The 24828-nt window shown below is 41.0% G+C and overlaps 1 protein-coding gene across 1 annotated transcript in view; it reads left to right on the forward strand.

Moving 5' to 3' along the window:
- Positions 1 to 24414, forward strand: part of cirsr (corepressor of RBPJ and splicing regulator) — a 59196-nt gene extending 34782 nt beyond the window's left edge. The window contains 2 exon segments of the mRNA XM_087989007.1: positions 14124 to 14209; positions 23535 to 24414. Coding sequence (XP_087845133.1) covers positions 14124 to 14209; positions 23535 to 24192 — 744 coding nt within the window. The 3' untranslated portion in view covers positions 24193 to 24414.
- Positions 24415 to 24828: the final 414 nt, after the last annotated feature.

Below are 24828 nucleotides of genomic sequence, written 5' to 3' on the forward strand. Positions count from 1 at the left end.
CGCAGGTAGATAGGATAGTGAAGAAGGCATTTGGTATGCTTTCCTTTATTGGTCAGAGTATTGAGTATAGGAGTTGGGAGGTCATGTTGCGGCTGTACAGGACATTGGTTAGGCCACTATTGGAATATTGTATGCAATTCTGGTCTCCTTCCTATCGGAAAGGTGTTGTGAATCTTGAAAGGGTTCAGAAAAGATTTACAAGGATGTTGCCAGGGTTGGAGGATTTGAGCTACAGGGAGAGGCTGAACAGGCTGGGGCTGTTTTCCCTGGAGCGTCAGAGGCTGAGGGGTGACCGTTATAGAGGTTTACAAAATTATGAGGGGCATGGATAGGATAAATAGACAAAGTATTTTCCCTGGGATTGGGGAGTCCAGAACTAGGGGGCATAGGTTTAGGGTGAGGGGGGAAAAGATATAAAAGAGACCTAAAGGGCAACTTTTTCCACACAGAGGGTTGTACGTGTATGGAATGAGCTGCCAGAGGATGTGGTGGAGTCTGGTACAATTGCAACATTTAAGAGGCATTTGGATGGGTATATGAATAGGAAGAGTTTGGAGGGATAAGGGCTGGGTGCTGACAGGTGGGACTAGATTGGGTTGGGATATCTGGTCGGTATGGACTGGTTGGACCAAAGAGTCTGTTTCCATGCTGTACATCTCTATGACTATGACTCTATGACTGCTGTCATTGTCACAAAGCGTAAATAGTTTACTCTTTCTTCCAAGCAAACTGATCCAAACAACCTTTGTCTTAGACTTGCTGTCAGAAAGTCCATATTCAGAATGCATAGAAATGTAAAGCTAAAGTTCCAAAATATTTAATAATTTTAAATGTCGTAGTTATAACACTCGAGGATTAATCGGAAATTCCTTTTAGAACAGCTACACAATGGGAATTAAATTCTGAGTTTCCCTATATGAAGGGAACTTCTTTGAAAATCCTGGTCATTCAAAGTTAATCATCTTTCACAGCATGTCAAATAACTACTATCTGTAAGAAACCCATTTTTGATAGGCCAATGAAATGTGTGTTTGGAGCAATGGGATGCAGTTCCCTCACAAATCTCCCTATAATATTGGAGAGCAAATATGTGGCTGTGATTAAAAAGTTCACAGTAAATTTTTAAAATGTTAATTATTTATTGGTAGGACCAAACCTCGCAAAGCACCAGTAGCACAACTAGCCCTGTCTACCCTACGATGTCCTCCTTGCTAACATTTTGTACCAAAGTTAGGAGAGCTGTCCCACAGACTGAGTACAGTGTAGCAACTCATTGGGGTAACATGTTGAAAATTGAGCCCATTATTCCTGGAATTCTCCCAAAAGATTTTAAAAGTATACAAAGTTCCACAATTTACCTGGCTTTCAGATCCCTATTGATATGAACCATAGACCAGGTTTCTGTACTGAACAGGAATGTGATTTATCACAAGTATTAGACTCTAGCTACATGTAAATAGCTGGCATTTAACACGACTAAACAAAATTGTAATCCCTTTCTCAACTCTCCCCTTGTACACACAGAAGGTAAAATAGGTTATGGACAGAATGGAACAATAGTAAAGACAAGATGCTTCCAGTGGTTGGTAAGAGACACGGGTGACTGGTTCCCTTATAAAAAGTCTGACTTATCAGTTAAAAGTCACCGCTTACAACAATTATTGCGAAAAAGATAAACTGGTTTTTCTTCAGCTTTACAGTGAGTTTTAACTGCAGAGAACAGAGAGACCACTCCAAGCTGAAGAGGAACTGAATATCTCTCTGCCTGTCTGTTTCTGAAACATGTTCCCAGATGCAAGCTTTAATTGATCTCAAATCCAATCTCACAATTATTAATAGGCACAATACTCTCTGTCATTGATAACAGGTCTCTAGTCCATTAACCAATCAACTTCTTACTGTCCTCAAATGCATTTGTACACCACCTTGGATCCAAATTGTCTGCAACTTGAATTTCAGTTGTTTTTACATGCCTGGCATGGCTGTCAGGTTACTTGTTTTTCAAAGCTGAACCAACCTTTCAAAAAATGATTTTAAGATAGTGCCTTTCTTGTATCAGTCCACGGTTTTTATAAAAATAAAATGATGTGGTGCTTAAAAAAGCAACAGCCTAGCATGGACACACTGACTGAAACATATCTCACACATACTGTTCCAGACACCAGCATTATTGTCCCTGGGTATGCACTGGCAGGACAGATGCACTAAAGCTGGTGGTGAAGCAGTGGTATACAGGTGGGAGGGAGTTGCCCTGGGAGTCAAAATTGACACTAGGTCCTGTATGATCTTATAATACAAATCAGATGTGGGCAAGCCACTCACCACCAGCACCGTCAGCTCATGATTCAGTACTCCTCTATGTTGAAAACCAATTGGCTTGGAGGGGAACTTGGAGGTGGTTGTGTTCCGGTATATTTACTGCCCTTAGCTTTCTCGATAGAATGAGCTTTATTGTCACTAATGAAATGTTTATAAGTCACACTTATATTGCCGTCTTGGATAAAAAGGTACGTAGGTACAGATTCTTCAGTTCTGATGGAGAAAGTGAAGTTGCATGGGGTCCAGGGTGTAGTAGTTAATGGATAGAGAACTAGCTGGGCAACAGGAGACAGAGTCGTAGCGGAAAGGAGTTTCTCAAAATGGAGAACTGTGACCAGTGGCGTTCCACAGGGATCCGTGCTGGGACCACAGTTGTTTGTGAAATACATAAATGATCTGGAGGAAGATATAGGTGGTCTGATTAAGTAGTTTGCAGATGACGCTAAGATTGGTGGAGTAGCAGATAGTGAAGGGGACTGTCAGAAAATACAGCAGAATATAAATAAATTGGAGAGTTGGGCAGAGAAATGGCAGATGAAGTTCAATCCAGTTTTATGGACTCGGCCAGACCACTCAAAACATTCTTAAGTCGGCAACCCAGACCATAGTATTACAATTTGTTTCAGTAAGTGTACAGTGAAAATTACCTGGAGTAAGTTAGCTAGCTTGGCTACCAGGTTTTAGCTAAAAATGTGTTGCTGGAAAAGCGCAGCAGGTCAGGCAGCATCCAGGGAACAGGAGAATCGACGTTTCGGGCATAAGCCCTTCTTCAGGAATGAGGCGTCTGTTTGAGAATGTGGCTGAAGAGCTTCTGTGCAGAGGAGATGACCTGGGGGGTGCAGTGAGAGAGGGACTCACTGAAATCTTTGTAGAGGGAGGAAGAGAGCTTCTTCAAGGAAGGCATCCTTGTAAGAGGATTCGCAGTAGGATGAAATCTTTGAGGAGAAAGTGAGGTCTGCAGATGCTGGAGATCAGAGCTGAAAATGTGTTGCTGGAAAAGCGCAGCAGGTCAGGCAGCAACCAGGGAACAGGAGAATCGACGTTTTGGGCATAAGCCCTTCTTCAGGAATGAGGGCTCATTCCTGAAGAAGGGCTTATGCCCGAAACGTCGATTCTCCTGTTCCCTGGATGCTGCCTGACCTGCTGCGCTTTTCCAGCAACACATTTTCAGCTCTGATCTCCTACCAGGTTTTAGAACAGATAAAAATTTATTCACAAAATTACAGTGAAACACAAGAAGAACAGAATAAAGAACCCCTACAGAACTCAGTCTATCCAAACTAGACTTAATTATGCTGTTCTGAATAGTCCCAAAAGCAAACCCCCTTAAATACAGAAAAATGAATCAAATGCTTGCAGGTTGACGTTAGAAGGGCTGAAGGAGAGAGAGTTTAGCAACCTGTTCCCACACAGCTTGTTGTTGAACTCCTAACTAGTTCTGGACTGAACTGCTCAACTAGAGAGCTGACCACTCCACTTTCATTATGCAGGTCACTTCTAAAACATGACCATTTTGGCCTATGTCTCATCTGTTTGTATATAAACAAAAGGCCTCTCGACATCCTTTTCATCTCTGTACCAAACTAGTCACCTCTGAGCCGGGAGAGTCTTATGATCCCTCTGAAAAAAATCATGGACACTGTGTCCGTGAGAAAAGGAGCAACCCTTAGGAAAATAAAAGGACCAGCTTTGTGACACCACCCCCTTTTAAAAAAAAATGAACCATCAATATCAAAACATGGCTTCATTTTTAAAACTCTTCAAAAAAATCAGATAGTAGTCTAAACACAGATATACACTATACTAACTATAAACATGCAAACATGCATAACTACATGCAAATTCAGGCTGTGGCGCACCCACCACCGAACGCCCCCGAGTCTCTATAATTCATCGGCAATCACGTTTTCATGACCTGCCACATGCATAATTGTCAAATTGAATGGCTGCAACAACAAATGTCAATGGGTTATGATCCGTGTATACAATTGTCTCAGATGCATTGCTGGTAATATAAACACTGAAATGTTGTGTTGCCAACACCAAGCTTAAAGTCTCTTTCTCCACCGTTGAATACTTCCATTAATGAACGTTCGACTTCTGGAAAAATACCTGATGGGTCTTTCTATCCCCTTGTCATCCTCCTGCAGGAGCACTGCACCGACACCAACATCACTGGCATCGATAGCAACCTTGAAGGGTTTCAGGTAATCCAGTGTGGCTAATACTGGAGCAGTGGTTAACAGTTTTTAAGCTGTCAAATACCTTTTGACAGTCCACTGTCCACTGAAACATCTTGTCCTTTTTTAAACAATTTCGTGAGTGGAGCAACCACATTGCCAAAGTTTGGCACAAACTTTCGGTAAAATCCACTCAATCCTAGGAACTGTAGTACTGCTTATCTCGTCGGTGTGGAAAATTCCCCTATAATTCTCGTTTTTGCATCCCCATCGGGCCATTTATCCATGTCCAATAACATGGCCCAGGAATGTGACTTGGGTTTGGCAAATTCACTTTAGCTAGGTTTACCACCAAGCCTGCCTTCCGAAGCTGATTGAACAAGTCCAAAAAATGCTGTAAATGCTTCTTCCATAAGTGACTAAAAATCATCAGGTCATCAATGTAAACAGCGCAGAAGGTAATTCAACAATGACCTTATTAGTCTCTGAATTGTGGCTGGAGCATTTCTCATTCCAAATGGCATGACTTTGAACTGATATAGCCCATTTGGCTCTACGAAAACTGAAATTGCTCTTGCTTTCTCTGACAGAGGTACTTAGCAGTAGCTTCTGAGCAAGTTCAACTTAGAAATGTAAGTTGCTTGTCCCAATTTTTTGACAGTCCTGCAGTGGAATTGGATATGCATCAGTCTTTGTAACGGCATTGACTTTGCAATAGTCCACACATAACTGTTGAGAACTATCTGCCTTTGGCACCATGACTATGGTTGAGCTCCAGTCACTGTAGCTCACTTTGATTATGCCATCTTGGAGCATGTGCTCTATCTCCTCCTGAACCTGTGCCAACTTTAGAGGGTTATGCCTATAAGGATGTTGCTAAATCGGAATAACATCTATATCTACATCATGCATGATTAGGTTCGTACTTCCCAGTTTATTTCCGCATATCTCCCCATGTGATAGTAATAACTATTTAAGGTCAATTTGATTTTCTTGTGGAAGGAAACTCAATAATTTATCCCAATTTTTGACAACTTCCTCCTTGTCCAATTTGATTTGAGGAATGTCCAATTCAGAATCCTCTGAACTTGGTTCTTTCTTCTGTGCTGTAATCATTAACACCTTCTCCTCTTGCTTTTCTTCCCTATCAAAATACGTTTTGAGCATATTCACATGACACACACACTGTGAGATTTCTTCCTGTCTGCAGTCCTTATCAAGTAGTTTACCTCAGTCCATTTCCTTTCAATTTGATAAGTAGATGAATTAACGGCGCAAATCATCATGAATGATTATGATGTGGTAGACGTCACAGAGATGTGGTTGCAGGAGGGTTCAGGACTGGCAGTTAAACGTCCAAGGATTTACAACTTACAATCGAAAAGATAGGGAGGTGGGCAGAGGGGGCAAGGTTGCTTTGTTAGTTAAGAATGAAATTAAATCTATGGCAAAGAATGATATAGGATCAGAGGATGTGGAGTCTGTGTGGGTGGAGTTGAGGAGCCACAAAGGCAAAAAAATCTATAATGGGAGTCATGTACAGTCCTCCTAGCAGTGGTCAGGATTAGGGGTGCAAGATTTACCGGGAAATAGGGCATGTTAGAAAGGCAAGGTCACGGTGATCATGGGGGATTTCAGTGTGCTAGTAGATTGGGTAAATAATGTTGCCAGCAGATCCAAAGAAAGGGAATTCATGGAATGCTTACAGATGGCTTTTTGGAACAGCTTGTGGTGGAGCCCACAAGGGAGCAAGCTTTTCTGGACTTAGTGCTATGTAATGACCAAGACTTTATAAAAGATGTTAAAGTAAGAGAACGCTTAGGAGGCAGCAATCATAATATGGTAGATTTCAGTCTGCAGTTTGAAAGAGAGAAGGCAAAATCGGATGTAATGGTATTGGCAGTTAAATAAAAGTAATTACAGGGGCTTGAGAGAGGAACTGACGAAAATCGACGGGAAGCAGAGCCTAGCGGGGAAGACAGTAGAGTAACAATGGCAGCAGTTTCTGGGTGTAATTGAGGACACAGTACAGAGGTTCATCCCAAAGGAAAAAAAAGATTATCTGGGGGATGGTGATTAGACCGCTATGGCTGACAAAGGAAGTTAGGAAATTATCATAGAAAGAGGCTATAAAGTGGACAAGAGCACTAGGAAATCAGAAGATAGGAAAGGCTACAAAAACAAACAGAGGATAACAAAGAGAGAAATAAGCAAGGAGAGGGTCAAATATGAAGGTAAGCTAAACAGTAATATTAGAAATGATAGCAAAAGTTTCTTTCAATTCTTAAGAAATTAATGAGAGGGAAAAGTAGACATTGGGCCGCTCCAAATGGATGCTGGAAGGCTAGTGATGGGAGATAAGGAAATAGCTGAAGAACTTAATAAATACTTTGCATCAGTCTTCACAGTGGAAGACATGAGTAATATCCCAACAATACTACCATACTCAACTCAGGGTTGAGTATGGTAGCCATTACAAAAGAGAGAGTGCTGGGAAAGCTAAAATGTCTAAAAATTGATAAGTTTCCTGGCCCCGATGGACTACATCCTAGAGTTCTGAGGGAGGTGGCTGAGGAAATAGCGGATATGTTGGTTGTGATCTTTCAAAAGTCACTGGAGTCAGGGAAAGTCCCAGATGATTGGAAGACCGCTGTTGTAACCCCCTTGTTCAAGAAAGGATCAAGACAAAAGGTAGAAATATAGGTCGATTAGCCTAACCTCGGTTATAGAACATAGAACAATACAGCACAGAACAGGCCCTTCAGTTCACGATGTTGTGCCGAACATTTGTCCTAGCTTAAGCACCCATCCATGTACCTATCCAATTACCGCTTAAAGGTCACTTCTGACTCTGCCACTCCCACAGGCAGCGCATTCCATACCCCCACCACTCTCTGGGTAAAGAGCCTACCCCTGACATCCCCCCCCTATACCTTCCACCCTTCACCTTAAATTTATGTCCTCTTGTAACACTCTGTTGTACCCGGGGAAAAAGTTTCTGACTGTCTACTCTATCTATTCCTCTGATCATCTTATAAACCTCTATCAAGTCACCCCTCACCCTCTCCAAAGCTTCCACATCTTTCCTAAAGTGAGGCGACCAGAACTGCACACAGTACTCCAAATGTGGCCTAACCAAGGTCCTGTACAGCTGCAACATCACTTCACGACTCTTGAATTCAATCCCTCTGCTAATGGACGCTAATACACCATAGGCCTTCTTACAAGCTCTATCCACCTGAGTGGCAACTTTCAAAGATCTATGAACATAGACCCCAAGATCCCTCTGCTCCTCCACCTTACTAAGAACCCTACCGTTAACCCTGTATTCCGCATTCTTATTTGTCCTTCCAAAATGAACAACCTCACACTTGACAGGGTTGATCTCCATCTGCCGCTCCTCAGCCCAGCTCTGCATCATATCTAAGTCCCTTTGCAGATGACAACAGCACTCCTCACTATCCACAACTCCACCAATCTTGGTATCGCCTGCAAATTTACTGACCCACCCTTCGACTCCCTCTTCCAACTCATTAATAAACATTACAAACATCAGAGGACGCAGAACTGATCCCTGCAGAACTCCACTTGTAACTGGGCTCCAGACTGAATATTTACCATCTACCACCACTCTCTGACTTCGACCGGTTAGCCAGTTTTCTATCCAACTGGCCAAATTTCCCTCTATCCCTGCTTCCTGACTTTCCGCATGAGCCTATCATGCGGAACCTTATCAAATGCCTTACTAAAATCTATGTACACTACATCCACTGCTCTACCCTCATCCACATGCTTGGTCACCTCCTCAAAGAATTCAATAAGACTTGTAAGGCAAGACCTACCCCTCACAAATCCGTGCTGGCTGTCCCTAATCAAGCAGTGGTTTTCCAGATACTCATAAATCCTATCCATCAGTACCCTTTGCATTACTTTGCCTACCACCGAAGTAAGACTAACTGGCCTGTAATTCCCGGGGTTATCCCTATTCCCTTTTTTGAACAGGGGCACAACATTCACCACTCTCCAGTCCCCTGGTACCACCCCCATTGACAGTGAAGATGAAAAGATCATTGCCAACGGCTCTGCAATTTCATCTCTTGCTTCCCACATAATCCTAGGATATATCCCGTCGGGCCCGGGGGACTTGTCTATCCTCAAGCTTTTCAAAATGCCCAACACATCTTCCTTCCTAACAAGTATCTCTTCTAGCTTACCAGTCCTTTTCACACTCTCCTCTTCAACAATGTGGTCCCTCTCATTTGTAAATACTGAAGAAAAGTACTCATTCAAGACCTCTCCTATCTCTTCCAACTCAATACACAGTCTCCCACTACTGTCCTTGATTGGACCTACCCTCGTTCTCGTCATTCTCATGTTTCTCACATACGCATAAAATGCCTTGGGGTTATCCTTGATCCTATCCGCCAAAGATTTTTCATGCCTCTCTTAGCTCTCCTAATCCCTTTCTTCAGCTCCCTTCTGGCTATCCTGTATCCCTCCAACGCTCTGTCTGAACCTTGTTTCCTCAACCTTATGTAAGCCTCCTTCTTCCTCTTTACAAGACATTCAACCTCCCTCGTCAACCAAGTTTCCCTCACCTGACCATCTCTTTCCTGCCTGACAGGTACATACATATCAAGGACACGTCGTATCTGTTCCTTGAAAAAGTTCCACATTTCCATGACATCCTTCTCTGACAGCCTATGCTCTCGGTTGCTGGCAAAATTCTAGAATCCATCGTTAAGGGTGAGATTTCTGAGTTCTTGGAAGTGTAGGGTTGGATTAGAACAAATCGCATGAATTTAGTAAGGGGAGGTTGTGTCTGACAAACCTTTTAAATTCTTTGAGGAGGTAACAATTAGATTGGACCAGGGAAACTCAATGGATGTTATCTATCTGGACTTCCAAAAGGCCTTTGATAAAGTGCCTCACAGGAGGCTGCTGACTAAGGTAAGGGCCCATGGTGTTTGAGGTGAGCTACTGGCATGGATTGAGGATTGGCTGTCTGACAGAAGGCAGAGAGTTGGGATAAAGGGTTCTCTTTCGGAATGGCAGCCAGTGACAAGTGTTGTCCCACAGGGTTCAGTGTTGGGGCCACAGCTGTTCACTATATATATATATAAATGATCTGGATGAAGGGTCTGCGGACATTCTAGTGGAGTTTGCCGATGATAAGAAGTTAGGTGGATAGGCAGGTAGTACTGAGGAGATGGGAAGGCTGCAGAAAGATTTAGACAGATTAGGAGTGGTCCAGGAAATGGCTGATGAAATTCAACGTGAGCAAATGCGAGGTCTTGCACTTTGAAAAAAATAATACAGGCATGGACGATTTTCTAAACGGTGAGAAAATTCATAAAGCCAAAGTACAAAGGGATCTGGGAGTGCTATTCCAGGATTCTCTAAAGGTTAACTTGCAAGTGGAGTCCATGGTTAAAAAAGCGAATGTAATGTTGTCATCTATCTCAAGAGGGTTGAAATGTAAAAGCAGCAATGTGCTTCTGAGACTTCATAAAGCTCCAGTTAGGCCCCATTTAGAATGCTGTGTCCAAATTTGGGACCCACACCTCAGAAAGGACATCCTAGCACTGGAGCATGTCCAGCAGAGATTCGCACGAATGATCCCTGAAATGGTAGGCCTAACATATGATGAATGGCTGAGGATCCTGGGATTGTATTTGTTAGAGTTTGAAGGTTGAGGGGAGATCGAATAGAAACTTGCAAAGTAATGCATGGCTTCGAAAGGGTGGACGCTGGAAATTTGTTTCCATTTGGCGGGGAGACTATGGCCCGTGGACACAGCCTTAGAATTAGAGAGGGTCAATTTAGAACAGAAATGAAGAGACATTTCTTCAGCCTGAGAGTGGTGAGCCTGTAGAATTCATTGCCATGGAGCGCAGTGGAGGCCGGGGCGTTAAATGTCTTCAAGGCAGAGATCGTTAAATTCTTGATCTTGCAAGGAATTAAGAGCTGTGGAGAAAGTGCGGGTGAATGGAGTTGAAATACCCATCAGCCATGATTAAATGGCAGAGTGGACTCGATGGACAAAATGGCCTTCCTTTCACTCCTACCTTTTATGGTCTTACGGTATGCTTTTCTCCATCAGACAGGGTATTGAGTACAAGAGTTGGCAGGTCATGTTACAGTTGTATAGGACTTTGGTTCGGCCACATTTGGAATGCTGCGTACAGTTCTGGTCATCAAATTACCAGAAAGATATTGATGCTTTGGAGAGAGTGCAGAGTAGGTTCACCAGGATGTTGCCTGGTATGGAGTGCGCCAGCTATGAAGAGGTTGAGTAGATTAGGATTATTTTCATTAAAAAGATAAAGGTTGAGGGGGGACCTGATTGAGGTCTGAAAAATCATAAGAGGTATCAACAGGGTGGATAGCAAGATGCTTTTTCCCAGAGTGGGGGACTCGATTACGAGGGATCACGAGTTTAAGGTGAGAGGGAAAAGTTTAAGGGAGATATGCATGGAAAGTTCTTTATGCAGAGGGTGATAGGTGCCTGGAATGTGCTGCTGGTAGAGGTGGGCATGATAGCGTCATTTAAGTCATAGAGTCATAGAGATGTACAGCATGGAAACTGACCCTTCTGTCCAACCCGTCCATGCCAACCAGATATCCCAACCCCATCTAGTCCTACCTGCCAGCGCCCGGCCCATATCCCTCCAAACCCTTCCTATTCATATACCCATCCAAATGCCTCTTAAATGTTGCAATTGTACCAGCCTCCACAACATCCTCTGGCAGCTTATTCCATACACGTACCAATCTCTGCGTGAAAAAGTTTCCCCTTAGGTCTCTCTTATACCTTTCCCCTCTCACCCTAAACCTATGCCCTCTAGTTCTGGACTCCCCGATCCCAGGGAAAAGACTTTGTCTATTTATCCTATCCATGCCGCTCACAATTTTGTAGATCTCTATAAGGTCACCCCTCAGCCTCCGAACCTCCAGGGAAAACATCCCCAGCCTGTTCAGGCTCTCCCTGTAGCTCAGATCCTCCAACCCGGCAACATCCTTGTAAATCTTTTCCAAACCCTTTCAAGTTTCACAACATCTTTCCGATAGGAAGGAGACCAGAATTGCATGCAATATTCCAACAGTGGACTAAGCAATGTCCTGTACAGCTGCAACATTAAGATGTATCTAGTCAGATACATGAATGGGCAGGGAGCAGAGTTATACAGCTCCTTGTAAAATAGGTGACGGTTTAGATAGAGGATCTGGATCGATGCAGGCTTGGAGGGCTGAAGGGCCTGTTCCTGTGTTGTAATTTTCTTTGTTCTACAATATCAGTTACAATGTAACACTGTTACCAGCACACGGTGCCATCTTAGATACAGAGTACCTAAGTACCATTCTTAATTACAGAAGAGAGAAATGATGGAAAAAAAGTTACATTACAACTATACACAGTATAACCATAGGTCAGAAATGCAAGAAGCAAAGTTAAAAAGACAAACATCACAGTCTGTCTCCAAGGATTCTCTGCAGCAGACCAGCACAGAGAGCCTTCATGTGATCTGACCGCTGGCTGTTGTCACACTCTGCACCGGGCCACTGCCACCATGCTCTGCATTGCTGACACCCTGGCTAGTGGTCATGGATTTAGAAGGTGCTACCTAAGGGTTGCTGACAAATTTAAGATTAGATTAGAGAGGAGAAGCTGGCATTGTTCTCCTTTGGAGTAAAGCAAGTTGAGGGGATCTGATAAAAGGGTACATGTTTGTCAGAGTTTGATAAGGTAAACAAAGATAAACTGTTCCCACTAGTTAATGGGACTAGAGGCACATGGGTTTAAGGTTTTAGGCAATACATTCAAAATGTAAGGGAAAACCTTTCTTAAAAAGTTAATAACTATGAACTCATTGCAAATCAGATGGTGGACTGATAATTTGAAAAGGAGATTGGACAGGTACCAAGAGAAATAAATTTCCAGGACACTGGGGATACAACAATGGGATTGACTGGATTGCTCTGCAAAACGTTGGCATGGACTCAATGGGCCAAGTAATCACCACCTATGCCATTATGACTGTCTGACTTGGGCAGGTTGATCTCATTTTTGTAGGGACAAAAAAATCTATTGCCTTTTAAGACCAGGAGATTTTGTTGAGTTTTGACTGTTGCCAAGTGGGTTTCTTAAATATTTATGTCACTTTTGGTCATTCCTCTCACAGGAACACTGCTGTGAAAGAAAACTTTATCAAGCAGCCCTATAAAGCAGCTAAAAAACCTAACCTTAAGTAATATATACACAATTTATAATCAGTGAATTTTTCTTGAAGTGTAGTCACATTCTACTATAGGAAATGTCACCGCTAGTTTGTGAACTGCAAACTCATCAATGTGTTAATGATCAGATCATGTGAATTTTGTTCTGTAATGTTGATTAAATGATCCACATTGAAAAATGTGGTGCTGGAAAAACACGGCAGGCCAGGCAGCATCCGAGGAGCAGGAGAATTGACGTTTCGAGCATAAGCCCTTCTTCAGGAAAGATTTCTTAAGGGCTTATGCCCGATTCTCCTGCTCCTCGGATGCTGCCTGGCCTGCTGTGTTTTTCCAGCACCACATTTTTCAACTCTGGTACTCCAGCATCTGCAGTCCTCACTTTCTATCAATATTGCCAGGATACCCAGGATAACTCCCCCTGCTTTTGTTCACGTTAGTATTGTAAGGTTGATATCCATCTCTAAGAGGACAGAAGCAGTATCTGCTAAACATTTCTTCTGAAAGACATCGCATTTGTCAGTAGAGTACTCTTTTAGAACAGCGCAGTGGGACCTGAATCTTCTGACTCTGAAGTGAAAATGTAACTAAAGTAGACATAACTGTTGCATAAAGTTACTAATGTTTGTAACCCAACTCTGTCCTTCTTCATAGATCTGACTGTCCTTCTGAATATTTCCAGCATTTTCTATTTTTACTTATGATTTCCAGCTGCTTTGTTTGTATTACTTACATTGTTACTGGTAAACTCTCCATAACAGGTACGTGCTGTGATCATGTCAGTCTGGTAGGACTACTTGTGAACAAGCTGAGTCCAATCAATATGGGGTGAAACCATGTGTTGGTTGTACATTACAGCTTTCTATGAAAAGTATTCACATGCCCTTACATTAAGCACTGTTATGCTGTTTTGTGTGAGACACTTTTAGTTGAAAGATTAGTGAACAAAGTGCTGTTGAGTTACTGAACAAGGTGCATTCGTAGTGTAGCTTATTTGCTCAGTATTCTCCTATGATAAACTATAATTTCTGAAAGATGGATTGAGTAGAACAATTGCTGTATCCATGGGAAGTTTTACAGTTCTTGCTCTAAACCTGCCTGTGCAATTTTTACCAACATTCATTGAATTGAAATTGATCCTAATTAGCGGTGTTATTTATACACCTCCTGAAGAGATTTTCCAATGCTTTAGATACCCTAACTGCTAATAATAAAGGAGTGTTTAGAAATTTAATGCCAACTGTGTAGTTAATCTATAAAATTATTACATAAACTGTTTGCATAATCTGAAAATGCTTGATAAGCAAATTAAAGTTGTACTTTTAAATGTGTGCTTCTCACTGAATCCACATATAATTCAATTTTGTGTTGTTCTTGATTTTATTTTAGCAATACATAGCAAGTGAAGATGACGATGATCCTGAGGTGGAATTTTTGAAATCGCTTTCTACAAAACAAAAACAGAAGCTTTTGAGGTATGCTCTTAATTAGGTTTTGTGCGTTTGTTGATGATAAATCCATTTTTTAGAGAAGCTTTCTCTTGCAAATGCCATAAAATTCTCAAAACAAACTGAACAATTTTGTATTCATTAGCTTAGTTACAACCAATAAAAATTTCACTGAAACTGGTTGATTTTACAGTTTTGTCAGTGTTGACTTACTATTGTTTAAAATCAGTAACATCACAATAACTTGCAGCTTCACCTTTGTGAAATATAGTGTGATCTTCTTATGGTGGGCAGGTTTATATAAGTCTAACTTAAGATAGGAAAATATATATCTCCTACTTTTCCATCTTATGCAACTACAGTTTCAATGCTACAATGTTTTTGTTTCTATTCTGCTTGGCAAATTATTCCAGACATTCCAGATTTTCTTCCACTAATTTAAAGTTTTTCCTTCTGAAATTGTCATTTGTCTTGCACTGTACTTAGTATTTATTGTGAGTAAATTTTGAAACTCAAATTTGGTTTTGTTATGCATGACAAACTGAGTGAAGCGTAATCTTATTTGATGAAAAACTTATATTAGAAGCATTGATTTGAAATGTTGCATAGCTAGAATTTTCAGTATATTCAGGAATATAAAAATAGATTTTACAAGTATATGAAAACAAAATTAACTACTAAAGCAAACATATGTCTGTGCAGAGACAGGAGAAATTATCACAGGGAATTAAGAAGTGGCAGAGACATTGAACAAATATTATGTTTGTCTTCACAGTAGAAGACACAAGTTCTGTACCAGAAATAGAGACTAACCTAGGAGCTAAAAAGGTGGTAATTAAGGCAATGAGTATTAGCACTGAAAAAATCCAAGGGACCGAAGCATGACAGATCCCCAGGACTTAATGGCCTAGATCCTACGGTGCTGAAAGAGGTGCAGAGGTAATGGATATACTGGCTGTAATTTTCTGACGTTCTCTAGATTCTGGACTGGTACCAGTAGTCTAGAAGTTACAAGTGTAACACTGCATTTCAAGAAAGGTGAGAGAAAAATCAGTGAACGAGAGACCAGTTAATCTGACATAGTCATCAAAGAAGTGTTGGCGTCTATTATTGAAATATTCTTAACAATGCAGTTCGAAAAGCATTAGAAGCATTGATTTGAAAGCATGAAAGGTTTATATTGGAGTTTTTTTGAGGATATAACTAATAAGGAAGATTGGGACTAGATTGGGTTGGGATATCTGGTCGGCATGGACGGGTTGGACTGAAGGGTCTGTTTCCATGCTGTACATCTCTATGACTCTATAAAGAGGAACAAGTAGATGTAACGTACCTGGGTTTCAAAAAGTGTTCAGCCTGCTGCTGCACAGACGGTTAATACAAAAAATAAGGGTTCATGAAGTTTCAAGTAATATATTAGCATGGATAGAGAATTAGTTAATAGACAGGAAGCAAAGATTATGGATAAATGACGTATGTTGAGGTAGGCAGCCTCAAAGGATCAGTATCACAGGGATCATTTCAGGGGCTTGAAATGTTAATGACCTCTATATTAATGACACAGACAAAGAGATGGAGCTTAAGCTTGCAGACTGTACAAAGCTTGGTGGGAATGCGAGTTTGAGGATCACTCATAGATATTAAAGAAATATAAATAGGTTAAATAAGTGTGCAGCAAAAGGCCAGATGGAGTTTAATATAATGTGAGGTTCTCCACTTCGGTCGTAAGAATAGAAAAGCTGATTGTTTTTATTTATAAAATAAGAATTCTTGCTACAAATGTACGGGGCATTGTTAGAACCGCCACATAGAACATTACAGTGCAGTATAGGCCCTTCAGCCTTCAATGGTTTCACAGGTCGGCGAAACAATCTAAAGCCCAACTAACCTACACTATTCCATTATCATCCATACGTTTATCCAATGACCATTTAAATGCTCTTAAAGTTGGTGCCTCCACTATTTTTGCAGGCAGGACATTACAATCCCTTAGTACTCTCCTGAGTAAAGAACCTACCTCTGACGTCTGTCCTATATGTATCAACCCTCAATTTAAAGCAATGTCCCCTCGTGCTAGCCAGCACCATCAGAGGAAAAAAACTCTCACTATCCACCCTATCTAATCCTCTGATCACCTTGTATCCCTCTATTAAGTAACATCTTAATCATTTTCTCTCTCAAAGCAGCCTCAAGTCCCCCAGCCTTTCCTCATAAGATGTTCCCTCCATACCAGGCAACATCCTGGTAAATCTCCTCTGTACCCTTTCCAATGCTTCCGCATCCTTCCTATAATGCAGCGACCAGAACTGTATGCAATCCTCCCAAGTGCGGCCGCACCAGAGTTTTATACAGCTGTGATATGACCTCATGGCTCTGAAACTCAATAGCTCTACCAATAAAAGCTAACACTTCTTATGCCTTCTTAACCACACTGTCAACCTGGGTGGCAACTTTCAGGGCTATGTGCACAAGGACACTGCGATCTCTCTGCTCATTCACTCTACCAAGAATCTTACCATTAGCCCAGTACTCTGTGCTCCTGTTACTCCTTCCAAAGAGAATCACCTCACACTTTTCCACATTAAACTCCATTTGTCACCTCTCAGCCAGCTTTGCAGCTTATCTATGTCCCTCTGTAACCTGTAACATAGAGTCATAGAAATGTACAGCATGGAAACAGACCCTTTGGTCCAACCCATCCATGCCGACCAGATATCCAACCCAATCTAGTTCCACCTGCCAGCACCCGGTCCATATCCCTCCAAACCCTTCCTATTCATATACCCATCCAAATGCCTCTTAAATGTTGCAATTGTACCAGCCTCCACCACATCCTCTGGCAGCTCATTCCATACACGTACCACTCTCTGCGTGAAAAAGTTGCCCCTTAGGTCTCTTTTATATCTTTCCCCTCTCACCCTAAACCTATGCCCTCTAGTTCTGGACTCCCCGACCCCAGGGAAAAGACTTTGCCGATTTATCCTATCCATGCCCCTCATAATTTTGTAAACCTCTATAAGGTCACCTCTCGGCCGCTGACGTTCCAGGGAAAACAGCCCCAGCCTGTTCAGCCTCTCCCTGTAGCTCAGATCCTCCAACCCTGGCAACATTCTTGTAAATCTTTCCTGAACCCTTTCAAGTTTCACAACATCTTTCCGATAGGAAGGAGACCAGAATTGCACGCAATATTCCAACAGTGGCCTAACCAATGTTCTGTCCAGCCGCAACATGACCTCCCAACTCCTGTACTCAATACTCTGGCCAATAAAGGAAAGCATACCAAACGCCGCCTTCACTATCCTATCTACCTGCGACTCCACTTTCAAGGAGCTATGAACCTGCACTCCAAGGTCTCTTTGTTCAGCAACACTCCATAGGACCTTCCCATTAAGTGTATAAGTCCTGCTAAGATTTGCTTTCCCAAAATGCAGCACTTCACATTTATCTGAATTAAACTCCATCTGCCACTTCTCAGCCTATTGGCCCATCTAGTCAAGATCCTGTTGTAATTTGAGGTAACCCTGTTCGCTGTCCACTACACCTCTAATTTTGGTGTCATCTGCAAACTTACTAACTGTATCTCTTATGCTCGCATCCAAATCATTTATGTAAATGACAAAAAGTAGAGGGCCCAGCACCGATCCTTGTGGCACTCCACTGGTCACAGGCCTCCAGTCTGAAAAACAACCCTCCAGCACCACCCTCTGTCTTCTACCTTTGAGCCAGTTCTGTATCCAAATGGCTAGTTCTCCCTGTATTCCATGAGATCTAACCTTGCTAATCAGTCTCCCATGGGGAACCTTGTCGAACGCCTTACTGAAGTTCATATAGTCCATATACTGAAGTCCATCTACTGCTCTGCCCTCATCTATCTTCTTTGTTACTTCATCAAAAAACTCAATCAAGTTTGTGAGACATGATTTCCCATGCACAAAGCCATGTTGACTATCCTGAATCAGTCCTTGCCTTTCCAAATACATGTACATCCTGTCCCTCAGGATTCCCTCCAACAACTTGCCCACCACCGAGGTCAGGCTCACTGGTCAAAAGTTCCCTAGCTTGTCCTTACCGCCCTTCTTAAACAGTGGCACCACGTTTGCCAACCTCCAGTCTTCCGGCACCTCACCTGTGACTATCGATGATACAAATATCTCAGCAAGAGGCCCAGCAATCACTTCTCTAGCTTCCCACAGAGTTCTCGGGTACATCTGATAAGGTCCTGGGGATTTATCCACCTTTAACCATTTCAAGACATCCAGCACTTCCTCCTCTGTAATCTGGACATTTTGTCCTTCTATACTGTCCACAACTCCTCCAACTTTAGTTTCATCCACAAATTTACAAACCCATCCTTCTATTCCCTCATCCAGGTCATTTGTAAAAATGACAAACAGCAGTGACTCCAAAACAGATCCTTGTGATACACCAATAGTAACTGAACTCCAGGATAATCATTTTCCATTAACTGCCACCCTATGTCTTCTTACAGGTAGCCAATTTCTGATCCAAACCACTAAATCACCCTCAATCCCATGCGTTCGTATTTTGTGCAATAGCCTACCGTGAGGAACCTTATCAAACACTTTTCTGAAATCCACGTACACCGCATCAACTGCTTTAACCTCATCCACCTGTTTGGTCACCTTCTCAAAGAACTCAATAAAGTTTGAGAGGCGTGACCTACCATTCACAAAACAGTGTTGACTATCCATAATCAAATTATTCCTTTCTAGATGATGATAAATCCTATCTTTTATAATCCTTTCCAAAACTTTGCCCACAACAGAAATAAGGCTCACTAGTCTATAATTACCAGGGTTGTTTCTACAATCCTTCTTGAACAAGGGGACAATATTTACTATCCTTCAGTGTTCTGGCGCTATTCCTGTAGACATAAGTGACAACATAAAGATCAAAGCCAAAGGCTCTGCAGTCTCCTCCCTGGCTTCCCAGAGTATCCTAAGATAAATCCCATTCGGTCCAGGGATTTATCTATTTTCATACTTTCCAGAATTGTAAATGCCTCCTCCTTAATAACCTCAATCTTATCAATAATACCCCGTATCTCCGTATTCTCCTCGACAACAGCATCTTTTTCCTGTGTGAATACTGATGAAAAATATTCATTTAGCGCCTCTCCTATGTCTTCAGACTCCACGGACAACTTCCCATTACTGTCCTTGTCTGGCCTAATCTTGCCCTAGTCATTCTTTTATTCCTGACAAACCTGTAGAAAATTCAGCTTTTTACTTGATCCCACTCTGCCAAAGACTTCTCATGTCCCCTCATGGCTCTTTTAGCTCTCTCTTTAGGTCCTTCCTGGCTAACTTGTAACTGTCAAGTGCTCTAACTGAGCCTTCACATCTCATCTTTACTTAAACTACCTCCTTCCTTTTGACAAGAGATTCATAAATTGTCTGTATTTTCTGGAGTTTAGAAAAATGAGAGGTGATTTTATTGAAACACAAAATTCTGACATGTTGAAACTGAGACGTTGGAGAATTGAACACAGAGGTACAGTCTATGGCAAAGCAATGATCATTTAGCGCTCAGCTGAGAGGTTTTCTGTCGAGTTTTGAGAGTTTTGGAGCTTTCTGCTGTAGATGTTATGTAGGTAAAAACAAAGACTGCAGATGCTGGAAACCAGAGTCTAGATTAGCGTGGTGCTGGAAAAGCACAGCAGGTCAGGCAGCATCCGAGGAGCAGAAAAATCGACGTTTCAGGCAAAAGCCCTTCGTCAGGAATAGAGGCAGGGTGCCTGCAGACGTGGATGTTATGTATACAATTCAGGCTGAAATAGACAATTTTGGTCTTTCAAAATCAAGAGATATAGGGAGTGGCCAAAAAAGTGGAGTAGTTGAAGCTGAAGATCAGCCATCATCACATTTAAATAGTGAAGCAAGTTCTACAGGCTTATATGCCTGTCCTTTTTTCTTATGTTCTTCTGATCCAACAAGAGAAACTGGGAGAATGGAGCAAAATCCTTCCTGGGATAGCATGCAAGAAATTTTAGAAAATATTGGTGGATGTGAGTGAGCTTATAGATATTGATCATCTATCCCCTCAAACGGGAACAAAGAAGTTGAGGAAGAGTTGGGGTGGACCATATGAAGTTGAAGGAACAATAAAAGTTGATGCAAAGTTAATGTTATTTTCCAGTTTAGGGCAAGAAATTGAAATAGCTTTTTAATACAACAATAGATGTTCTGGAAAAGGAGCTGCAAGTTGCGACACAATTGCAAGAGAACTGTTCACTGCTCTATATATCTCAGAAAAAGCCAGGCAGAGCTGGGACTTGTACTTGTTGCCATAGAAATATTTTTTATTTGGAGGAAATGAGTGAAGCCAAAGGAGAAGGTATGCAATATGAGAACAAATTCAGCTTACAGTAGCATTTTAGATATATCCAGATCTGTTATGATCTTATTTAATAACAGCACAGGCTCGTATCTAAAAGACCTATTCTTGTTATTAGTCCAGTAACACCAGAATCTGGAAGCTTGGAGAGATCTAAGTTTAAATCTATGGAAGCTGGAAAATTTAAATTTTTAATGAATTAAATATGCAAAGAAAAACTTGTATCAGTAATCAAGACCAGAATTACCCAAGTTGTTTTAAAAATATAATGAGATAATATCTTTTAGGGAAGGCACAGTATCTTGTCTGGTCTCTATGTGACTCCGGACATATGCAATATGTGTTGGCTGTTAACTTCTCTTGAAATGACCCAACAAACCACTTGGTTGTTAGCACCGTGTTTTTAAGGCATTGCACCAAAGCTTCCGTGAAATATGATCACCAAATTTTACTAAACTGCTGTCTCTGAACTTTGGAATAGGTTAGATGTTGAGGGGTGTGTGCCAAGTTGGACAGCACATCTAAAGTCAAGAGAGTGTGGTTAGGTTATTAAAATGGAGGATAGGATTTTAAGGCTTGGATTTAACTTTTAATGCTGCTTGGTATCTGGATAGCTGGAATGAAAGATGGTGAATGACCTATCATCAATTCCGTTTACCAGTGTAAATATAAGCAGTCAGTAATTCAACTATATCTTTAAGAAGTGGAAGAGTCTTCTGGTGCGTGGGGTGAAGTGACTGACCTTCTTTGACACTGAATTCCTGGGACTGAGGCGCTTGGTGCCATTGCAGCACTCCTCTTTCCAGATAGCATTTATCACATTCCTAGCAAACCAAAGTTTGAGACTTGCAATGAATTATTTTGAGAGCCAAGTGAATGAACCCAAACTGTGTTGGTTATGCCTTTTTTTTTGTCCACAGACTGTAGTATTGTACAGGTTGAAATGTATTTTTAACCCTGCTGTCCATTTCCATCTGTTTCTTAAAGGTTTTAAGGCAATGTCTATTCCTACTTCATGACCTAGGAAACCCTTTGTGGACCACTTCTCTAGGCTAACAATGGATATAAATTTTTGTTCCATTGCAGTAATAGCATGTTAGAAACTCATGGTCAAGTGCAAACAAATAGTCAAAGAGCCTAATATTGGCCTTTATCTTAGGAAGGCTCAAATACAAAGGAGTGATAAAGTGTACGCACTTGTACAGTGCTCTGATATTAGACCCATCTTGTATTAATTTGATTCTGAGCACTGCATCTCAGGAAGGCCTTGGAGTGTACAGCAAAAATTCATTATTAGCTTAACTATGAGCACAGGTTGCATAGACTGCATGTTAAGGCTAAGGGTTAATGCAAATGAGTTGTTAAGATGTTTTAAGGTATGTAATGAGAAAATAATTTCTGTTGAGAAAGTCTACAGCATGGATGCATATCTTTATCAATGAACAGCCCAACTCTAATTTTAATGTTGAGAAACGTATCTTCAAGGAAAATATAATAAATAAATGGTTGTTCATGATCCATTCAAGTTCCCTCCAGTCTTTCCTTGCCTAAATCCACCAATGTAATCATTTATAATCCCACTTCCCTGTGTTTGCTTTTAATAGTTTCACCTTAAATGTGCTAGTATTATGATATTTTATACAGATATTGATAGGTGTTTGTTATGTAAGAGGATGCAGCACCCAGACAAGTGAATGAAGAGGGAGATCAGCCAAGATCTGATTAAATAATATAGAATCCTGTAAAGTGCTCAATGTCCTGCCCTGTTTTTATGTTCCATCTCCTATTAGTGGCAATTTCTACATTTTGTTTGCTTAGGATCACTCTGGCATCCAGGAACAACCATATCCTGCAATCACAAAACATTACCTTTTCTGCCATATTTTTGTCAATTTATTATTTTTAGATCAAACTCTACAATTCCAATAAGTGTTATTACTCCTAGTAAACTTTCTGAATAAATCTTAAAATTACAAATAAAGTACCTATGTTATGAGGCAAATTATTCATCTACCAATCAGTTAATTGATCACCTATGGTTCTGCTTGCTTTTTCCTTTCCAAACAAAGTTGATCCACAGAACCAAGTTCTGATGGAGTGACATTGCACTCAAAGAAACTATTCCTGTCTCTGCAATTGCTGCCAGAGTTGCTGAGATTCTTTAGCACTTTATGTTTTTAATTCAATTAATAGAAGTCTAGTTTCCATGATGGCGGCCATGAAACTATCATTCTGTAATGTAAACAAAACTGGTTTGCTAATTCTCTGAGAAAAGAAACCTGTTATCCTGACCTGATTTGACCTACAGCATACTCTCATCAACATGATTAGATTCCCTAGAGTGTGGAAACAGGGCCAATAAGTCCACACCAACCCTCCAAAGAGTAACCCACCCAGACTCATTCCCCTAACTAATGCACCTATCACTATGGGCAGCTTAGTATGGCCAATTCATCTGACTGGCACATCTTTGGATTGTGGGAGTAAACCGGAGCACCCGGAGGAAACCCATGCTGACACAGGGAGAATGTGCAAACTCCACACAGATGGTCGCCCGAGGCGGGAATCGAACCTGGGTCCCTGGCGCTGTGAGGCAGCAGTGCTAACCACTGAGCCACGATGCCACCCCAGTGACTCTTAATTATCATCTAAAATGGCCCAGCAAGCTACTCAGTCCAAGGTCAATTGGAGATTGGAAACCAATGCTGACCTTGCCAATGATGCCCACATTCCATCAGAGTTTAAATAATATGTAGTTTCTTTATATTTTGAAATGTAGAATTTTGATTAGGAGGATAATTTTGTGTCGTATGAAATTGCCTGATGGCAAGAATGTGCTTAAGTCTCTCTTTGGATACATTGTATAGTTTGGTTATCTTTTTTGATTTCTTAGTGTATCCAAAAATAAGATGCTTTTGAGAAAACTTCTTCAAATTATAATTTTTCATGGGTGATTTTGAAAAGAATGTGCTAATCTAAAATCTCTTTTGCAAAGGAAACTTGATCACCTCGAGAGAAAGAAAAAGCGAGAAAAAAAGAGAAAGCAAAAAAAGAAGAGAAAAAGTAAACATAAGAAAAAAGAAAGTAGATCCCCCACTATCCGCTCTGCTCGTGAAAGTGGTTCTGAAATGGAGAAGAGAAAAGGGATGCACAGCAAAGATAAATATTTGAAGAGGAAGAGGCACCTATCATCGGACAGTGAAAGCAGTTCTGAAGAAAAGATGATTTGCATTCAAAAACTCAGCAAAACGCACTCAAGCAATTATTTTGAGACTGAAGAGAAGATTACAGATAGTAGAAGCAGAAATAAAGGTGACATAAGCTATTCCAGCAACCGGGACAGGGAACGATCTGATCGGAGCAGAAGCAATAGCAAAGATTCACGTGTAAGAAGAAAAAGTAAGGACAAACACCATACAGGGCACAGTGGAGAGAAGTACACTGATGGGAGACATGTGGCCAAAAGTAAGGGTGAGGAGAAAGATTGGATGAACAGGACAGATAACAAGGACCAGACGAGAAGGTTCAGGGTAAACCAACAGATACAAAGTAGAGAGAGTGGTCGTCGGGAAAGCTATCATAAGGAAAGGAGTAACAGGGATGAACACTGTATAAGAACCAGCAACAACAAGGATAAGAATGTAAGAGAATGAGGATAGAATTGAAGTCTTTGAAGTGAATAGACAGAACAGCCTAAGGACTTGTATTATATCTGGTAATATTTGAGACATGCTGTAAAGGGTTTTGTCTAGTTTATGGCACATTTTCTAATTGTTTAAAACTTTACTCTACATAGTTATTATAATAGTTTGAGACTTATGTATTATTCTGTATTTTTGACTACTTAATAAAGTCTGAAAACAGTAGACAAATGATATATCTGTGAACACTTTATTTTCTCCTCTCTAAGCTTCCTTTAAATTAGGTTCTATATGCTAATCATACTTCATTTGTAAATTTCCTTCAAATTTCCACTATTTGTAATCCACAACTCTCAAAGCAACAGAAATATTATAATTATTTAGTAGTTACACTACAGAAACAAACTACTTAGCTCCATCAGTGCAGTGTTTCTTGCAACCACCAATGTGACCCATCGTTAAATATTAGCACAGTCCATATTCAGTTGCTGCATTCTATCGCCCCAAACCAATGTACACTTATTTTGAAAGCTTGCTCTCTCTCTTTTATATTGAAGTTTCATTACACCAAAAACAATCTGCTCTTATCTATCTGATCAAATCACTTCACAACTTTAAATAAATTTAAAACTACCTGTTCTTTGAACT

The sequence above is a fragment of the Chiloscyllium plagiosum genome, unplaced genomic scaffold (genome assembly GCF_037043375.1).
Source record: "Chiloscyllium plagiosum isolate Xiang-an unplaced genomic scaffold, Cpla_swu_hap1 HiC_scaffold_7, whole genome shotgun sequence".
NCBI classification, from domain to species: Eukaryota; Metazoa; Chordata; class Chondrichthyes; order Orectolobiformes; family Hemiscylliidae; genus Chiloscyllium; species Chiloscyllium plagiosum.